The sequence below is a fragment of the Podarcis melisellensis genome, assembly GCF_964234715.1.
Source record: "Podarcis melisellensis genome assembly, chromosome: 3".
Classification (NCBI taxonomy): domain Eukaryota; kingdom Metazoa; phylum Chordata; class Lepidosauria; order Squamata; family Lacertidae; genus Podarcis; species Podarcis melisellensis.
In genome coordinates this window covers 74098997-74116223 of record NC_138530.1, presented here as the reverse complement: position 1 = coordinate 74116223, position 17227 = coordinate 74098997, and the positions used below count along the sequence as shown (strand labels likewise).

At 38.7% G+C, this 17227-nt stretch overlaps 1 protein-coding gene across 4 annotated transcripts in view; it reads left to right on the top strand.

The window, feature by feature from the left end:
• Positions 1–17227, top strand: part of GRIK2 (glutamate ionotropic receptor kainate type subunit 2) — a 436288-nt gene that overhangs the window by 317357 nt on the left and 101704 nt on the right. For 3 of the 4 annotated variants that reach the window (XM_081904609.1, XM_081904608.1, XM_081904610.1), the window contains exon 13: positions 13190–13308. The exons of the other annotated variant lie outside the window; for it this stretch is intronic. In XM_081904609.1, coding sequence (XP_081760735.1) covers positions 13190–13308 — 119 coding nt within the window. The remainder of the gene's footprint in view (positions 1–13189; positions 13309–17227) is intronic. 4 annotated transcript variants of the gene reach the window in all.

Genomic DNA, 17227 nt, shown 5'->3' with positions numbered 1-17227 from the left:
TTTATGTTTGTCTCACTGACAATACATCAAGATATATAATTTTTAATGCTCCCAACAGAGCATTAAAAGACAATAGTCTATTAAACATTAAAAGCTTCCCTAAACAGGGCTGCCTTCAGATGCCTTCTAAATATCTGGTAGTTGTTTTTCTCTTTGACATCTGGTGGGAGGGTGTTCCACAGGGCGGGCACCACTACTGAGAAGGCCCTCTGCCTGGTTCCCTGTAGCTTAGCTTCTCACAGTGAGGGAACTGCCAGAAGGCCCTCGGTGCTAGACCTCAGTGTCCGGGCAGAACAATGGGGGTGGAGACGCTCCTTCAGGTATACTGGACCCGAGGCCATTTAGGGCTTTAAAGTTCAGCACCAACAATTTGAATTGTGCTCAGAAACGTACTGGGAGCCATATTACTTTTTGAGGACATCCCTAGTATTACAGTAGCACATGTGTCCACTCTGGAGTATGCATATGTATTACTTTTTACCTAAGGGACAGACTTAGAAATGTGTAGGGAATTGTAAAAATGTTACATTATTTTATTTCTAGGAAATGCATACATTATATAGTCTAAAAGATTAAATGTTTGCAGCTATTGTGATGTGTAGACATCAGAAATAAGTGTGAGTGTCTGCTGTGGAAGGCAGAGGTTGTACGTTGAGAGAAAAGTGGGCTTTTGCCTTTTTTACTCCATCTCCCACTTTCAGGCTGTTCATCTAGACATCCCAGCAGCCTTACCTACTTTGTGAACTGATGGTATTAAATAACACTTACCACAATCCTGGCTGTTGGAAATTACGATGGTCATTGCTACGAAACGCTACTACAGGTTTTTGGCGCTCTTGGGGGCAAGATGCTGTCAGATCTATCCGATGTCACCCATTGTTCATATCCATTGCTTCCTAATCCACAGGGGAAAATACATTAAAATATTAAATACTGTAGTTTCAGTTGGAAGACTTGAAGTGTCAAGCTGCTGTTTTCCACTCTAGGTTAGCTGAATGTGAAGTTGTTCACTTGCACTCTGTATGCATATGATAGACATGTTGTAATTAGTTTACAGTACCCTGGAGCTTGAAGCACAGCAGGTGGGCTTTTTGGCAAGCAAGGTTAGTGTAAACAAGAAGATAGGTTGGTGCCATGGTGTGGCAGGCTGCTCTAATCACAAGGTAATTCTTCATCTTCGGTCATTAAAAAGTACCTGCTTTTTCACAGTTCTGGCTGCTTTATTTTTCTTTGATGCAATCTGTGTTTGGCAGATTGATCACAGATCAGCACTAATGGGTGATATCCAATGAAGTCCTACTATGAATAGACCCATTGAAATCAATGCTCCTGCTCTGAGCTACTCTATTGCTAGATACCACCCACCTGCCCATCACCTGAGATCAAATTAACGCTAGATGGCCCAAAGTATTTTCTCTCTGCTTTACTGTTGCAGCTTAAACTGTGCCTTTAGAGAAAGATCATTCTCATTGCCAGCTTCAGTTCAACCCAGTGGTGCAAAGGAACATTTTTTTCTGTTATGGGTTGAGCCTGCAAAGGAAGATCCTTTGCCTTTCTGATTTGAATTCCAGCTGGCAATGCAAATGGATATTTGTGTTTATAGCAAGCTCTACTTTGATCCCAAGCAACTTGCTGTGAGTGCTGATCAGCTGATTTTCACTTACAGCAAGCGTGCTTTGGGCACGGATTGCCTATGCTATGCAATTCCCAATTGGGACTTGCTGTGGCAACAGCAAGCTGTGCTTGCCAAGGAGCAATCGGGAGTGTACTTGAAGGCTATGTCCTTACTGGCCGGCACCTGACATCGCATATGATGTCAAGGGTGGGAAAGGTGGCTGTTTATGAGGAAAGCAGCCTCATGGACCAAATTGGGACTTGTGCTAGGCTTAATCTGTCCATAGCTGTCAACTTTCAGATTTGAAAATAAGGGATCAGCAGCCTCACCTGTCCTGGGAACAGTCTATGGGATATCTAACAATCCGGGATAGCAGTGGGAAATGGTGGGAAACGGCGCTGGAATAAGGGAATTTCCCGCAAAAAATGGGAAGGTTGATGGCTATGAATCTGTCACAGGGGCTGCCTCATGATTCCTCAACTTGTGGATTTTACAATCTGAGACATGTGGAGTGCAGGCTTTAGGAAAGACTCTAGGACCCATGGTGCTCCCAGCAATAGCACCAGGAGTGTGCCAGGGCATGGAGAATTGGTGATTTTGAGACCATCCATTTTTCACAGATCAATTCTGAGCTGTATGTAGGTGGCATCTGTCATTACTAGAACAGTTACCTTAATGTTATCATTTAAGGCTGCAATTTAACAAAATGTGTGACAAAGGCTCTTCAGACATATTTCATATGCTTTTAAAATGCTTTCAAACATCTGTGTTACTGATTTAATTTTAGGAAAAATATTTTCACAGAGAGTTGGTTATTTTGCCCTTGCACCATCTTGTGAACCCTGCATGTTCCTGTGACATGATGCATGCACCAACACTGTATACTGTATATAGGATGCAGAATGAAGCATGTTCATGTTAAGAATATAATTAGCCCAACCAAAATTTATATATAAATATATATATTTAGCTTGGTGTGTTCATTATAACTGACAGGATGTAAGAACATACGCAAAGTGCTATCTTACAGGACATCAAAGTGGTATGAGAGTAACCAAATATTTAATGGTACCATATATATGTGGGAAACCACTCATCTGAAGTATCTGCCCATGCAATGAAAAAACGTTACAGTGCTTCCTTACCAATGTGGAAAAACACAGGTATGGTAAAACTATCCTCTCCAATCCAGCAGGAAGGGAATGAAGGATGGTGCCATAGCCAGGTGGGACATAGAGAGTGGCTATTTCTAGCGAATCCCTACCAGCAAACTCCTCTAGGTAGCCCAATAAATAAAGAAATAAGAAAAGGAACGTCCTGAACTTTTCCCAATAGCACCCTTTCTTTTTCCTCTTGGGAAGTGAGAGACTCAGTTAGGGTCCTGGATTCTGCGCCCCCCCCCCATTTCTCCTTGTGCCCACAAGGAGCTTTATAGACCAATGGACTCTTTGAAGTGTTGCAAAATAGGACATAGCACACTGCAACAGGACAGGGTAAACAAAGGAATGTTGTTGGTCTGCATAGCATAAGTAGAAATGTGTTTCAACTTACGGAAGCCATTTCTGTATTTTTCCTATTTCCCTTCATAATTTGGAATGACCAAGATTCTAGGATAGATAAGACCTGCAGTTCTGAGCCCAAACTTGCTGAATAGTAGGAGAATTTACTTCCATCCTTTCCCTGCTTTCTAGTTATGCATGTGCTTGTAGAACAAGAGTTGGGAATGCATGACACTCTAGATGATCAACTCCAATGCCCATTAGCCCTAGCCAAGATAACCAATAGTCTGACATGATGGGAATTGTACTTCAGTAACATTTGGAGGTGTGAAGGTTAACCATCCCTGTTGCAAAGTATTGTAGATGCTAAAGAGTCTGTCAGTTCCACTTTATTTATTTGTTTTGGCTCTATTACAACAACTTTTGTCTGGTTGAGCTGATCACACCTGAATCACTTGTGTGAGCCAATTGGTTTCAGAGTTAATGTGAAATGAGATTTTGTTTTCTTGGGTCTGGAAATTAATTTCACCTGCAAGTTACCCCACAGAAAGATCTATGTGAAGAGAAACAAATATACTTTGGGATCTGAGGCATAGTCAAATCCAGTATATTATATACAGTGGTACCTTGGTTCTCAAAGTTAATCTGTTCCGGGAGTCTGTTCAACTTCTGAAACTGTTCGAAAACCAAGGCGCAGTTTCTGGTTGGCTGCAGGAGCTTCCTGCTCTCAATCAGAAGCCACGTTTGGCTGCCGAAAAACATTCACAAACCAGAACACTTACTTCCGGGTTTGCGGTGTTCAGGAGCCAATTTGTTTGACAACTAAGCCATTTGAGAACCAAGGTGCCACTGTATTATAGCTTGTATTAACCCTCATATGGCCCAGTCTTGTTATAATTGGCAACGACATTGCAAAAACCCTGAAGGTGAAAGAAACACAACAAACTCTGGGTGAAAGCATATGATGAGCTTTCGGCTTTTCTTTTTTGGGATTCTCTGCTCTCTTTTCACATGCTTGCTATCTAGAGCAACAGTGAAACTTCTACCATCTGTAAAACAAATTGTAACTTTTAAAAGATTTATAGATGGTATGTTTCGTTTTCTGGAGTGTTTCAGAGTGCTCCATCTCCTCCTGCAGCCTTCGGATACGCTTATTCTACTGCAGTCATCTTCTTTCTACAGTAAATTTCAAGCTAAGTACCCTAGGAGTTTCTGAGTGTTTGTTAAGTAGTGATTTATCAGATTCTTCCCATCTTGCTTTCCCCTGCTATAAAGTGAGCATTCAGTTCCCTAATAATTTTTTCCCTTTGCTTTGCTGCTTTCCCCTCTAGCTTTTTTCTTTTAAGAAAGAAGAAAATACTGATAGGAAACAAATGGGTATGTATCCAAAAGCAATTTTATCCTTTCTGGGAAGTACAGGACTATCTTCAACATTTTCTATAGCTTGAACAGACGGGATTGGAGTACAGTAAATGTTAGGGTTGTCAGCTTAATTCCTCCTTGTCCTATGGTTCCAGCACCACAGGGGCTCTTTATAGAGTTAGCCTTGGGTTTTGTTTTGTTTTTCCAATTTGTGTGCCTCATTTTTTGGGAGGAGAAGCTAGCAAACATTACTTGATTTTATTTCCTTTTAATTTGTCTATTTTTCCATGGCAGTAATTTTATGTCTGAACTAGTAATGATTCAATGCAGTACACATTCAAATTTGAACCTGTCTAATTCATACTTGCCGAAATAGTCCATGAACTGAATCACCACCAACCTTTAAAATCCCCATTTCTCTGAATTTTGCAGTGTAGTTCTTCAGCCAAGTAATGTGTAAAAAAATGCATATACCATGATGAAGTGGGTATAAAAATGCATAATCTGGTGAAAATAATATTAAAAGGCATCATATTAGGGCAAATGGCTTTGCCAGAATATGTATATTAGGCAAAATTGCAGATATTGTGCATATTCAGACAAATTTGCTGATGAATTTTCATGAGGACTTAAAAACAAATAAATCTCAAACTGATGTGGAGAACTAAATTTAAGATTGTAAAAATGAGAAACTGCAATTGACAGATTTATCCCTCCCTAGTCAGAAGCAATGTACTTTAAGCAATGTGCTATTGTTTTAAGAAGTATAAAATAATTCTACACAGTCTCCCAAAGATACAAATATTCTGTTTTCTAGTGTCAGATAAATCTTTAAGTTCAGCTCCCTGTTCACATTTAATCTTTGTGTTTCAGATGAAACTACATGCAATTATGTCTGTTCCTTTGTAGATTTTAAAAACATTTCAGACATCACCCATGATTTTAGGAAAGCAGAGTACTAATAGACAGGGAAATAGATAGCCATGAAATGGAGAAAAAAGAGTCTTATCAGAAGGTTTATTTTTTTAAAAAAAGTATAGATGATTTTGTTGATATGGTTCTGAAAGTCAGAATCAGAAATATGCTAAAGGTCCAGTCAAGGTGAAAGTGGAATACTTTGTTTTGCTATATATATAATTTTACACACACACACGTATAATTTATTACCCACCCTTCACCCAAAGTGGGTTACAGTGATTGAGTCAAATACAAAATTGCAGTACAGGCGGCAACCATTTTGTGCCAGGGTTCCCTTCCTGGCTCCTGTGTGCATTAGCAGGGCATACATAAGCCTGCCTCATCCCTTTCCACCCCCATTCTGTCCTCTTTCTGGTCCGAAAGGGCCTGTGCGTTTGGTGGCACCAGAATCCACAATAAATAGTAGCAGCATAAAAGCAGCAGCACATCATTACAGCATCACATAACAATACACTCCCCCATCTCCTAAAGCCTGAGGAATAAGTTACATCATTGCCTGCCAACAGTAGCTGAACAATTTTGGAGGGGTGGGCATTGCGTAGCATGAAGGCTACCACAGAGGAGGCCATCTCACATGCCCTAACTTAGCCATCTCAAAAGATGTGACCCAGCAGACATAAAGTCACAATAGCAAATAGGATGTCAATCCAAACTGGGGAGGGGGGGGGACCTGATAACTTCCTGGTTATTCAATGAAATAATCCTGAGAATCCTTCAGTATAGTACTGGAAAAGAAAAGCCAGCTTTCTACCATCCTTCACCACACATCTAATGGTAGGTTAACAAATAAAAAACAAAACCCTTTCTTTCTATTATGAGGCATATGCTAAGTTGTGAATGATCTACTAGATACACAGATGAGATTGATCAGAAGCTTTTTTTATAATACAGTGGTACCTCGGGTTAAGTACTTAATTCGTTCCGGAGGTCCGTTCTTAACCTGAAACTGTTCTTAACCTGAAGTACCACTTTAGCTAATGAGGCCTCCCTCTGTCACTGCTGGAGCACGATTTCTGTTCTCATCCTGAAGCAAGGTTCTTAACCCGAGGTACTATTTCTGGGTTAGCAGAGTCTGTAACCTGAAGCATATGTAACCCGAGGTACCACTGTACAATTCTTATAGTTCTGTCCCCCCACAGCCATACCTTGTCAGTACAACTTGTAAGTATATAATTTAATTAAGCCCTTTTTTTAGAGTATAGGCTACTTCTCATAGCTTGAGGAACATGCATTTTATCCAGGAATAATTATTCAGTGCAAAACTGGCTTTTAATAGTTCCGGATTGTTAGTAGCAACTAGGAAGATTATATAGGCAGGAAAGGTTTATATGGAAATCTAAGCACTCTTTTTTGTCTTCTTTTTTTCATGGCAAACAATCTACCCATAGAGATCAGGAGGGATGCACACTTAAACATTCAGCTTGCCATCTTGGTTATGGATCCAATCATTTCTGATTTTGCATTTAGTATTTTTCACAGGCAAGCTTAAGTGAGATGGGTAGGATCTCTTGTGACATATTAATATAAGCATGTGATACCTAATGGAATAGTGAAGCCTATTAGGCTGTCATCGTGTTGTGTTATGTGTGAAGGCATATACAAATTTTTAAAAGTAAAGTAGCTTTTAGCAATGTATAATTCTGCTACTCTTCTCTGAAGGCATTTTTTTTAACTCCCACATTTGGTTATGAGTTTTGGATTAATTCTTGAATAAAATAAATCCTCTAAACATGATCAAACCTGGATGCTGAAACAAGTGCCTTTCTTAGGAAATAGTTTCTTTACAGTCAAAAGAGTTGATAATTTTTTCACTAAGGGTCATGACCCCATTTCTTCAGTTGTGGGTGCATCACATTTTCCCATCATTTATATGTTGCTGGAGAACTAAATTTACCCCTCCGCACACCCCCAAACGTGTATTCCAGGTGTGAATTCTGTGTGGAATGTATCAAGATGCTTTGGGAGTACACTTGTTAGTGTCAGAAAAATGATGTAACGTATCATACTTATAACACATTTATTCTCAAGGCATTTGAGAAACTTATTAAGTCAACTATTATGGGCATAAGGAGACATACTTACATATTTATGTGATTTCCCCCCCCCCCAATGAAGCACAAGGATCAATCTTTGGAAGAGAAGGAACAAAAGAATTTGAAGATTCTCCCCACCCCAAAAATGTTTTCAGCATTTAGAATTAGGAAAAGAACAGGAGGAAAAGGTACTGTTAGTGAATTGTGAAGGGCTGAAAAGTGTTTCTGGTGCTTAAAAAAAATGGAAGTGAAGTCAGATTAGAATGGACGATGTTGAATCTTAAAGGAAAGAGGCCCTAACTTAATTCTCCCAGGTGCTGTGTGGGAACATTTGAAATTCTTCATCAGCATCTCCAAGGGACTGCTGGGCATATGGCTCTCCACATGGGGTCCTTCACATTAAGTTTGAGGTGCTCATTTTTTAGATTATATAACTTTAAACATTAAAATTCATTCTGCTCTCTTATGTAACTACACCTCCTTATATGTGCTATATTTAATTTAAAATTAAAAATAAATTGGTGCCCACTAAACCTGGTGGGGCTGCTAGAATGTCATGGTGTGGCTAATGAGGTCACAGGGCATGGCCAGGTTCTGGTTTTCTGCCATACTTCTCCCCTTGGAAACATACCAGGGACACTTAAGCACTGCAGCTTTGCAAATAGTAACTTCCTCAGCTGAAAAAATTCTTTGGTTCCAAAGGGGACCTTGCTGTCACAGTTGCTTCTCTGATTTGCGAATAGACGTGTTGCCTCCATCTGTTCTGTTTTCCCCCTCTGTCCTTCTTCTTTGCAAAGAAACAGTGGACATTTAAACATTGCAGTTTTATTAATACTTAGCACTTAACAGAGATTTAGTCTTATGCTCCCTCTCATGAGTATACATGCAGTTATGTCATAATTCCTCAGTAGTGAACGGAAACTTATATCTCTGCTCATTTGGTAATGCTCCCTCAATCCTGTTTTAAACACACACACACACACACACACACACACACACACACACGAGAGAGAGACAGTTAGTTGCTGGAAACTCACAATTTGTAGGCAGTAGAAAAGATGTTAGACATTCTATCTGAATAAAATATATGAACCACCAGTGCTTGGAATGTTCATTTTAGAAAAGGAACAAAATAGTTCACTTCCAATTCATGCAGTGCACTTTCCCATTCATAATAATTGCTCCCTGCCACTCAGCTGTTAAAGGTTGCACTCCCCCAATGCCAACCCTAAACCATGCCAAGAACTAAAGTTAAAAATAAAAAAGAACAGAAAACATATATCTTAAATGAACACCTGCAGTTGTATTAATGTAATGGTTAAGAGTATTGTACTAGGACCTGGAAGACCAGGGTTCAATTCTATGCCCACTTAATTGAATACAATGGGACTTACTTCTAAGTAAGGTATAAATCATCATCATCATCATCATTAAAATGAATGGGATTATGTTAGTGACTGAAGCTAACCCATGCCTCTTCAGTATAGTTTACCACTACATATACAAGAGTATATCACTCCAGTAAATATTAGGTTCAGGACTATTACATTTTATTTAAGTTAAAACGTTAGAAAAATGATTCTCCCCGCCCCCTCCCACACATCATAGGATCAGTTCTAAATACTATAGCAGCAAGTTCCACAAGCTTCTCCAGTACTCTGCTGCTGCGGGCACTCAGACATTCACACAAAGTATCTTAAAGTTTTATAAAAGCAGGGATTTGTTTAGCTCAGAATTCCTCTCCCTTTTGGCCATCCAGTCAATACACCATTCCACCTTCCCGCTCAAAGTGAGATTGCAGCTGGAAGTGTGGGAACAAGTGTGCCCTGCTAATGCAGTAGTCTGGGGCTGAGAAACAAGATGAACATCTAGTGTTCTTCAAAGTACTGATAATATTTTTTGTTCTATTTGAAGCAATTATGATAAGTTATTGCTCTTATTTCTGATGGGAGTTAGTGCTCTTGCATATGCCCGCATCATATTTTCAAATAACATTAAACATAAATAAATAAACGAGCCCCAGTCCAGCTCATGGAAAAACTTTTTTTGTAGACACTTCTATCCCTCAACCATAAAAAGGCTCAGCTCAGCCCATGAAGAAACAAGATTCTCTCCTTCCCCCTTTATGATGTCAGCCAAATCTCCTCTCCTCTCCCTGCCCCCCTAGCATTAAAAAGGGTCCAGTACCACCCCTGAATTAAAACCGAACATGCTTTTGGAGTCATTTGCCACTATTCCTTTCACTGAAATGTTTATATATCTCTATGCCTATATCTGGCAGTGATGAAACTGGAAGACGAGCAGTGAACTCGTTGGATAGCCATGCCGGGATGGGGGAGATTGTGCTTCCTGTTGCTTTCTCCTGGTGCTTGCAAAAGGAGGGCAAAGTACCTCCATCTCAGAGAAGAGCCATTAGCAGCTTGCAAATGGATGCATCTATTTGGCTCAGGTTGATCTGATTGCTTGGAGAGGCTCTTCAGAGTCCTGCTCTAGTGCTGTGAAACTTTCAGCGCATTTCTGAGGGAATCCTGACCTGCTAGAGTTTATTCAAAGGGAAATGAAATAAAAAAATAGAAGTTCAGAGGGGTCCTCCACCCTCTGTAAGCCACCCATACTGGAATTGATTATATCAAAACCTTGTTGTTTTACCCATGGAGACAGGGTTGAAACCATAGGGATGATTATCATCACCAGAGTTGATTGGCCAGCACAAGAGATGATCAGGAACAGGTCTCTAAATATGAAGGAATGTATTGCAAATGAATGAAAGGAGCATAGAAAGAGCCATTCTATAGTTTTATGGGGATTGGGTTTTAGGGGGGGGGTGCCCCACCTGCATTAAGTAACGGTTTTCCACTGTTTCTTACCATTAAGGTGTTGTTAATTGACCAAATTAGAAAGCAAGGAAAACTGGCGCATTTATATTTCTGTAGAATAGCAGAAGTACTGAGAGGAGGAGGAATGTGTCCCTTGAGACGGAAGTACCTAAAACATACAATGCCTGTTTGGTTTTAAAAGAAACTGAATTTAAAATTTCTTCTCTTTGAAGTTACATTTTTTTTGTCTTGTAACATCTTCTCTGTGAAGTTTACATATATTAGGTTGCATCTAATGTCGAAATGTTTTTTTGCCTGCAAGAGAATGCATAAGCAGCAAATTGATGTGCAGCAAATTGTACAATCTGTTGCGCATGAAGTTTCTGCTAGCACAGCTGTGGAGTCCAGTTCCTCCATTGCCTAAGATTAAAACCCACCTGTCTGCTACCATAAGAGCCCCTGCCATACAGGACAGAAAACTTTGGATGCAGCCTTTTAAAAATTGAGATGGCAAAGCTGTGTGTGGAATGCATTTGCTTAAATTTAAACAAGTGAATAATTTACTGCATCAAACACGAAATGGGTTGGGGAAAAAGACTCCTGCTACAGCAGTAGACAACTAAAGAAGTAAAACCAGTCTAGATTTCTTGGAAAGCTGCAGAAGAAATAAGGTCAGAATATTTAATTATAACCCAATCAACCTTTCGTGAGCAGCGTGTCAGTTTTACTTTTGAGAACCAAATGAAACATTTCTTTGTTTCTCAAGCACAGGCTTTTAAGACAGGAGGTGTTCTATCATTGTATTAAGAGGATAAAAATGGATTGTTTGATCTTCTGAATTTTAATGTGTTGAAAAGATTATTGGGAAGAAAATTGCATTCTCTGAAGTGGCAGAAATATTATTCAGATAACATTAATTACATGATAGTTTCCCCCCTTTAATAATGGGTGTATATTCCAGTTTGGGTTTGTAACAAACAGAGTGGCTTTAAAGACTTGAGAAATTTATTTTTCTTTAAAAAAAATCATTACCATGAGTATAGCACTTAAACTTGCATGAGTTCTTTAATTATTGTGGTGGTTATGGTCCATTGTTCATTATGTTGTGTCTGTTTGCTTTTTCTAATGTGCTGTGGGTATTAAACATAAGATCCTCACATACTGCAAAAAAATTAAAAGACATGATTTGAAAGGAAGTTTATCTCCTATCATCAAGCTGTGTGCCTGAAGTGCATATTTTGTGTGAGTGTTTTGTCCTCAAAAGCACAAATAATAATATGGTAGCACAGTAGTAATTTATCAAAACATGGCAAAAAAAGGAAAGAACAGAGGAGTCTATATCAAACACCTTGATCTCAAACATCTTTAGCTTGGAAATCCCATTTTATTTCAGTGAAACTTGCTTCCAAGTGTCTTGTGTCTACATCAAGGCAACAATAAAGAAAAATGAATTGACATTTCTGCATGCTTTAGCCACAATTTGACAAACAAGTTTTCAGACCGGAAGCCATCAGTGATGTAAATGTCACACATTATGTGGTCAGTACCATTTCCCAGAATCTGTGATTTGCCTCTTTGTAACTTTCAGACAACCTTCTCCAATTGAGTGAACTGTGATTCTACTGGCATTATCAATTCAGGGATTGATGACAATTAAAGGGTGTGTTGTAGTGGGGGCATTGTAGACAGTGAGGTTGGAGGGAAATGAAATGCAGAAAAGCACAGAAAGTGATAATTGTATAATTGGCAAGTCACAAAACTGTTACTGATATTCCAGACATGCAGGCATTGGTAAGCCAATGAACACACACCATGTCCTAAGCAAACAAACAAACAAAAATCCACCATTGACTCAGTTCAGTTCACAAGTGATAGCACTGAACCTCTGCATGTATTATAATTCAAGGGTTTCATGTTGCAGTCTCACTTGAAGTTTCTTTGCTCTAGGATGTCAACTCCAAAGTCAATTCAAATGCTCCCACGGTGGCATTTTGCCATTTCTGATACTGGTCCATTTATTATTTTGCATATTGATTGCTAATGGGACTTCTAGTCACCAGACTCTGTTGCTCACCCACCATTACTTCAGCTTTGAGAGGAACATCATCAGGTCAAGAGACACAGCAATAGGCACTCACATAATTCAACAGTAGGCCAACATCTTCATGGTTCACTGTTAACCATGTGGCTAATCCCCAGACCATGTTACCCAGTTCAGCCACCTTCATCTGATAATGGGGTTTGTATTCCACACAAGCTTGACACCATTATAAACGTGTTAGTTTTTACTGTGCCCGCAAGACTGTTATTTTATTTTATTACATGAAATCCTGCTCATTTAGAGGTTTAATTTAATAACAATTCCACTAGGCTTCAAGGTGCTATTTTACTAGTCTTGTGAAATCATATTAACACATTTATTTAACAGTTTACCTTCCATTATCATTATCGGAAAGCCTTTGTACAAAGTTTTTAGTAGTGTTACACTGTAATAACTTGCTAATTATTATATTGCAATGCCTCCCTTTTTAGGTGTGTGTCAACATGCCTAAGAACTACACGATGTGCTATTTATTGGGGGTCTAAGTGATACAAAGTCCTTTACTGTGATTTGATTTGTTTTGTTTTTGCAAGACTTACTGTCGCCATATAATGTTACTGTGCAAATTAATTAATGAAGGAAAGGGTACTTCATCACTGGTATTTTTTCTTCCCCTTGTAATGCTTCCTGTATTTATATACTGCAATTGCACTGTGACAACTTTCTTTCTCTATTTTCTATTTAACTTTTCTTATTTTTTCTGTTTCTTTTGCAGCAAATTTGCTGGATAGAGTTTCTGCTCGCTGCTTGTTAAATATGTTCTTTTTTTCTGTCAATTACCACAGGTTTAGTCCCTATGAGTGGTATAACCCACACCCTTGCAACCCCGACTCAGACGTGGTGGAAAACAATTTTACCTTGCTAAATAGTTTCTGGTTTGGAGTTGGAGCTCTCATGCAGCAAGGTATACGATTCAGCCTGCTCTTTCCCCTGGGTGCCATGTCCCACTTTTTGCTGGGGGTGACAGTTCTCTCTTTCTCTGGCACAAATTGCTTGCATGGGTGCCTCTGTGCATGTAACCATAAACCAGCTTTTAACATTAATACACCTAGGCATTCTTGAATCCCACTTTCTGAAAAAGTGTACCCAGCAAAATAAGATAAATCCAAACCTCAATATTCTCAGGACACTTCCCTCTAACCTGGATATAGGTACACCTCACTGCCATTAATTGATGCACTAGTCTGTATTTTTCAAACAGTGACATTTTTGCAAAGCAAGAGCTGAAAGCATGATTACCTCTTTACTATTGTCTATTTTGGATGTAGACCTTCATTTTCCCTATTCAGCTCTGAAATGAGATGCCATTTATTGCATGGTTAATAAATGCCATCCCAGTTTGCAATAATTCTTGCAACCATGTTCTGTTTGAGATTCCTTAAATGCAAATTAATAAAGGCAAGGCAAACGATGACGTAGCACATGCTGTACGGTATGTGCAAAGAAATGCATTTTAAAAGATGGATGCTAAAATTATAGGGATGCTCATCTGAGAACAGATAATAATACATCAACAGGGTATTTATTTATTTTGGTTATACAGTGCACTCCTCTTGTGCCTATTTTGTTTAATTTACAAGAGGGCAATATAAGCGGTAGTCCTAATCAATATAATCTATAGTAAATTGTTCGGGTTAATTGCTAGGTTCCCCTCTCCCCCAGTGTAAAACGACATATATAAAAGGAGGGCAGTATAATGTTTGTCATCTAATTAACATTACTTATTTTAAAATTCATTGTTCTTCATGCTATCATTGCTTGCCTTTAGTAGACTACACCCACATTTCCATGGAATACCAAAAACATTTGTCCCCTTCTTGAGCGTATTTTTCAACAGATATTTTAAGAGAAGTTGACAGTTGCAGGAGAGTATGTGTACACATTTAGGTGCTAGAACCAGCATTTAATTTCAGCAACCAAAAGTACAGAAGGTGGACATGTGTATTTGGGTATCTTGTGCAGGTGGGGGGGGGCATTTATTTTGTTTTCATTTTAAATGACAGCATTTCCTTTTGGAAAAGTAATTAATGTACTTGACAGAATGTCTTAGGAGACATGTAGGAGTTAGGGCATATTGACATAACTGCCCTGGAGCAGGAAGTTAGAACAACTTTAATTAAACCTCTACCACGCTTGTAAACTGCTCTGGATTCTTGTTGTTTTTGAAGTTACTGATACGTGGAGACCTACAATAAATATAATCTAGCAGTGGGCACAATCCAGTCAGAGAGACGCAATTGTAATTTCCATTTATTTCAACAGAAAAGAGTTAAATACACTCTTTCATTCAAATTATAAATGTTTAACTCTGGCTGGATCTGACATGTCCAGTGTGTTCTTTGCAGTCTGAACATTTTATTCTTAAACATCCTTTCATATGAGTAATACAAAATGCATCAGCATTTTAAAAGACAGAAATGACAATCAGATCATGATTTAGAAAAGCACTTGACAAATAGATAAGCCAAATATATTGCATAGTGGTAAATCTCATGCCATGCTCCTGTAAATTAATAATAGCCTAAATAGAAATAAAATAAATATATTTTATGAAACATAGGACTATCTACAAACTACACCACAAGGAGAGGACTAGGTTGAGTGGAAAGGAGTCCTGCACATGCCCAATATCCACTTAATTTCATTCCTGGAATGTAGTTGGTTTCATCTAAAGAGAACTGATCACAATTTTTGCTGTGGAGGTAGCAAGACATACAGGTTTGTAATCTGCAAGAAAAGGCAAACATACAGTGAAGGACCAAACAAACCATGAACATGGGGCATTCATAAGAAATGTTCATGGGTCCCAAAGGTCCATTAGAACATAGTCTTCCTCCTCCTATAATTCTTTTCTTGCCTCTGAAAAAGATTAGTGCAAAGAACCTTCATTTGTTTGTTTCAGACATAATGTCAAACCATAGCTTGGTGCAAGGTAAACTATCTTGTGCTCATTCACTTACTTCTCCCTGCCTTCTCCCCTCACAGTCTCTGATTTCATTACTCACTTTCCATTTAGTGGCAAATTAGCCTTTAGTTACATTTGAATTGAACCAGGGAGAGAACACACACATGAGCAAGACATTTCATGCTTTATAGCCCCATTTTTATAGGCTAGTGAATTTCTGGCACTACTGGGGGTCCAATCTCATGGGAGTCAGCCATTTCCCTTAGCAGGAAACAGGAAGTCTCCTTAAGACATAGTCTTGCATTGTATTGGGTCTAGTGTGGGAGAGGCATATAAATTATCCTACCTTTACTCTTTACCTGGTCTAAGCCGATGGGGTAGTTCAGGTAATAACCTCAAATGAAAAGTTCCCCGACAAGGTGTAATAATTTTTGAAACACACTAATATCTGCATCATTGACACCCCCCTCCCCAAACACATTTCCATGAATGCTGGAGGCTACATGATAGAGGAATCTCATTCATTCCTTGCCCACACCTCTCTGCTCCCAGGAAATTGTGGGATATAGTGCTGGACATGACGTTACCTTGGGTACATGACAGTCAGCCCCTAACCAGGCTCTGTTTCACAGGCTTTGGTGGCACTCTCTCTTAATCCTTGGGTAAGATATGAACTTGTGGTAATTGGGACAACTATGGCAAACATTTCTACTGTTCTTTTCTCTCAAGTCTTGTTTGACTTTCCTAAGTGTCGATTTTTTTGAGAAAGCAGTAAAAGCTGTTTGGCAGTATTAGCATTTTAGTGTCTTTTAAGTGTCTGACTGACAGGGGCTAGGAGCGACTACATCAGAAAGGTACTTTTCTACTTTTTCCCTTGCAGAATTCTAGGCAAAGTCTGGCGCTGGAGTTGGCTGTCATGTCCAAGTCTGTCAGAGCTTTTTTTGTTTGAAACAGCAAGGGTAAGATGAACTGCAGGGTAAGATGGGCTGTTTTGGATCGAATAGTCCAGTTATGATACCACTTCTTTTTTCTTTTTCTTTCCCCCCTTTCCTTTCCTTTCTTTTTCTGTTCTGTAATTGATGTTGAGTTTGGCATAAGCTCCATTCATCGGAAGATGTGTTACCTTTCTGGACCAGTTCCTTAACTGATGCAAAATAAACAGTATAATTAATCAGGAATAAAATAGTCCATCTTGCCTTCATTCCATTTTACCCAAGTAAAACAAAAATGAAAAAAAAAAATCCTTGCCAACTGATTAAAATTTCTAATCCTTTATCATAATGACACTATGGATATATTTCTTTTGAAACACCTTGTTGCATATATGCCTTGCAACATTCTTTTGCATATTTTTTGGAACAAATGTATATGTATATATATTTGCCTTGCCAATATTAGTTAATTAAAATATTCTGTTTTCCATTTTTAAGAATTTCATGCATGCCAACTTACAATTTTATATTTTTGCAAATTAAGGAAAAAAAATATTACTGCTTCTAATGATGAAGCACAAAAGGAGGCTATGTGCCTCCTATACTATTATTAGGCTCTAAATTAGCACTAATCATTATGTACATTACAAATTAATATCTAAAGCCCCCCTCTGTTTTTAGTGCCATGATCAGGCAACTCCAGCAATGCCCTTATAGTCTGTCTTCATATAATATAGGTCTAAGAGTAATAGTTCTACTGCTCTCTAGTAAATGAAATGTGTGGCTTGACCACCCCATTTATCTTAAGCTGTGGGGCTAACTATAGAGATGGGAGATGTTTCATTTTACCATTGGCTTGCTACATATGGATTCATTATGGTGACTTTTCTTTTTTAAGGCGGCAACATTTTCAGGTTTGTAGCACCCTCTTTGTATCAGAGTTTCTCTGATACATTTTTCCTGATTCCTTGGGGCAACAGCTTATT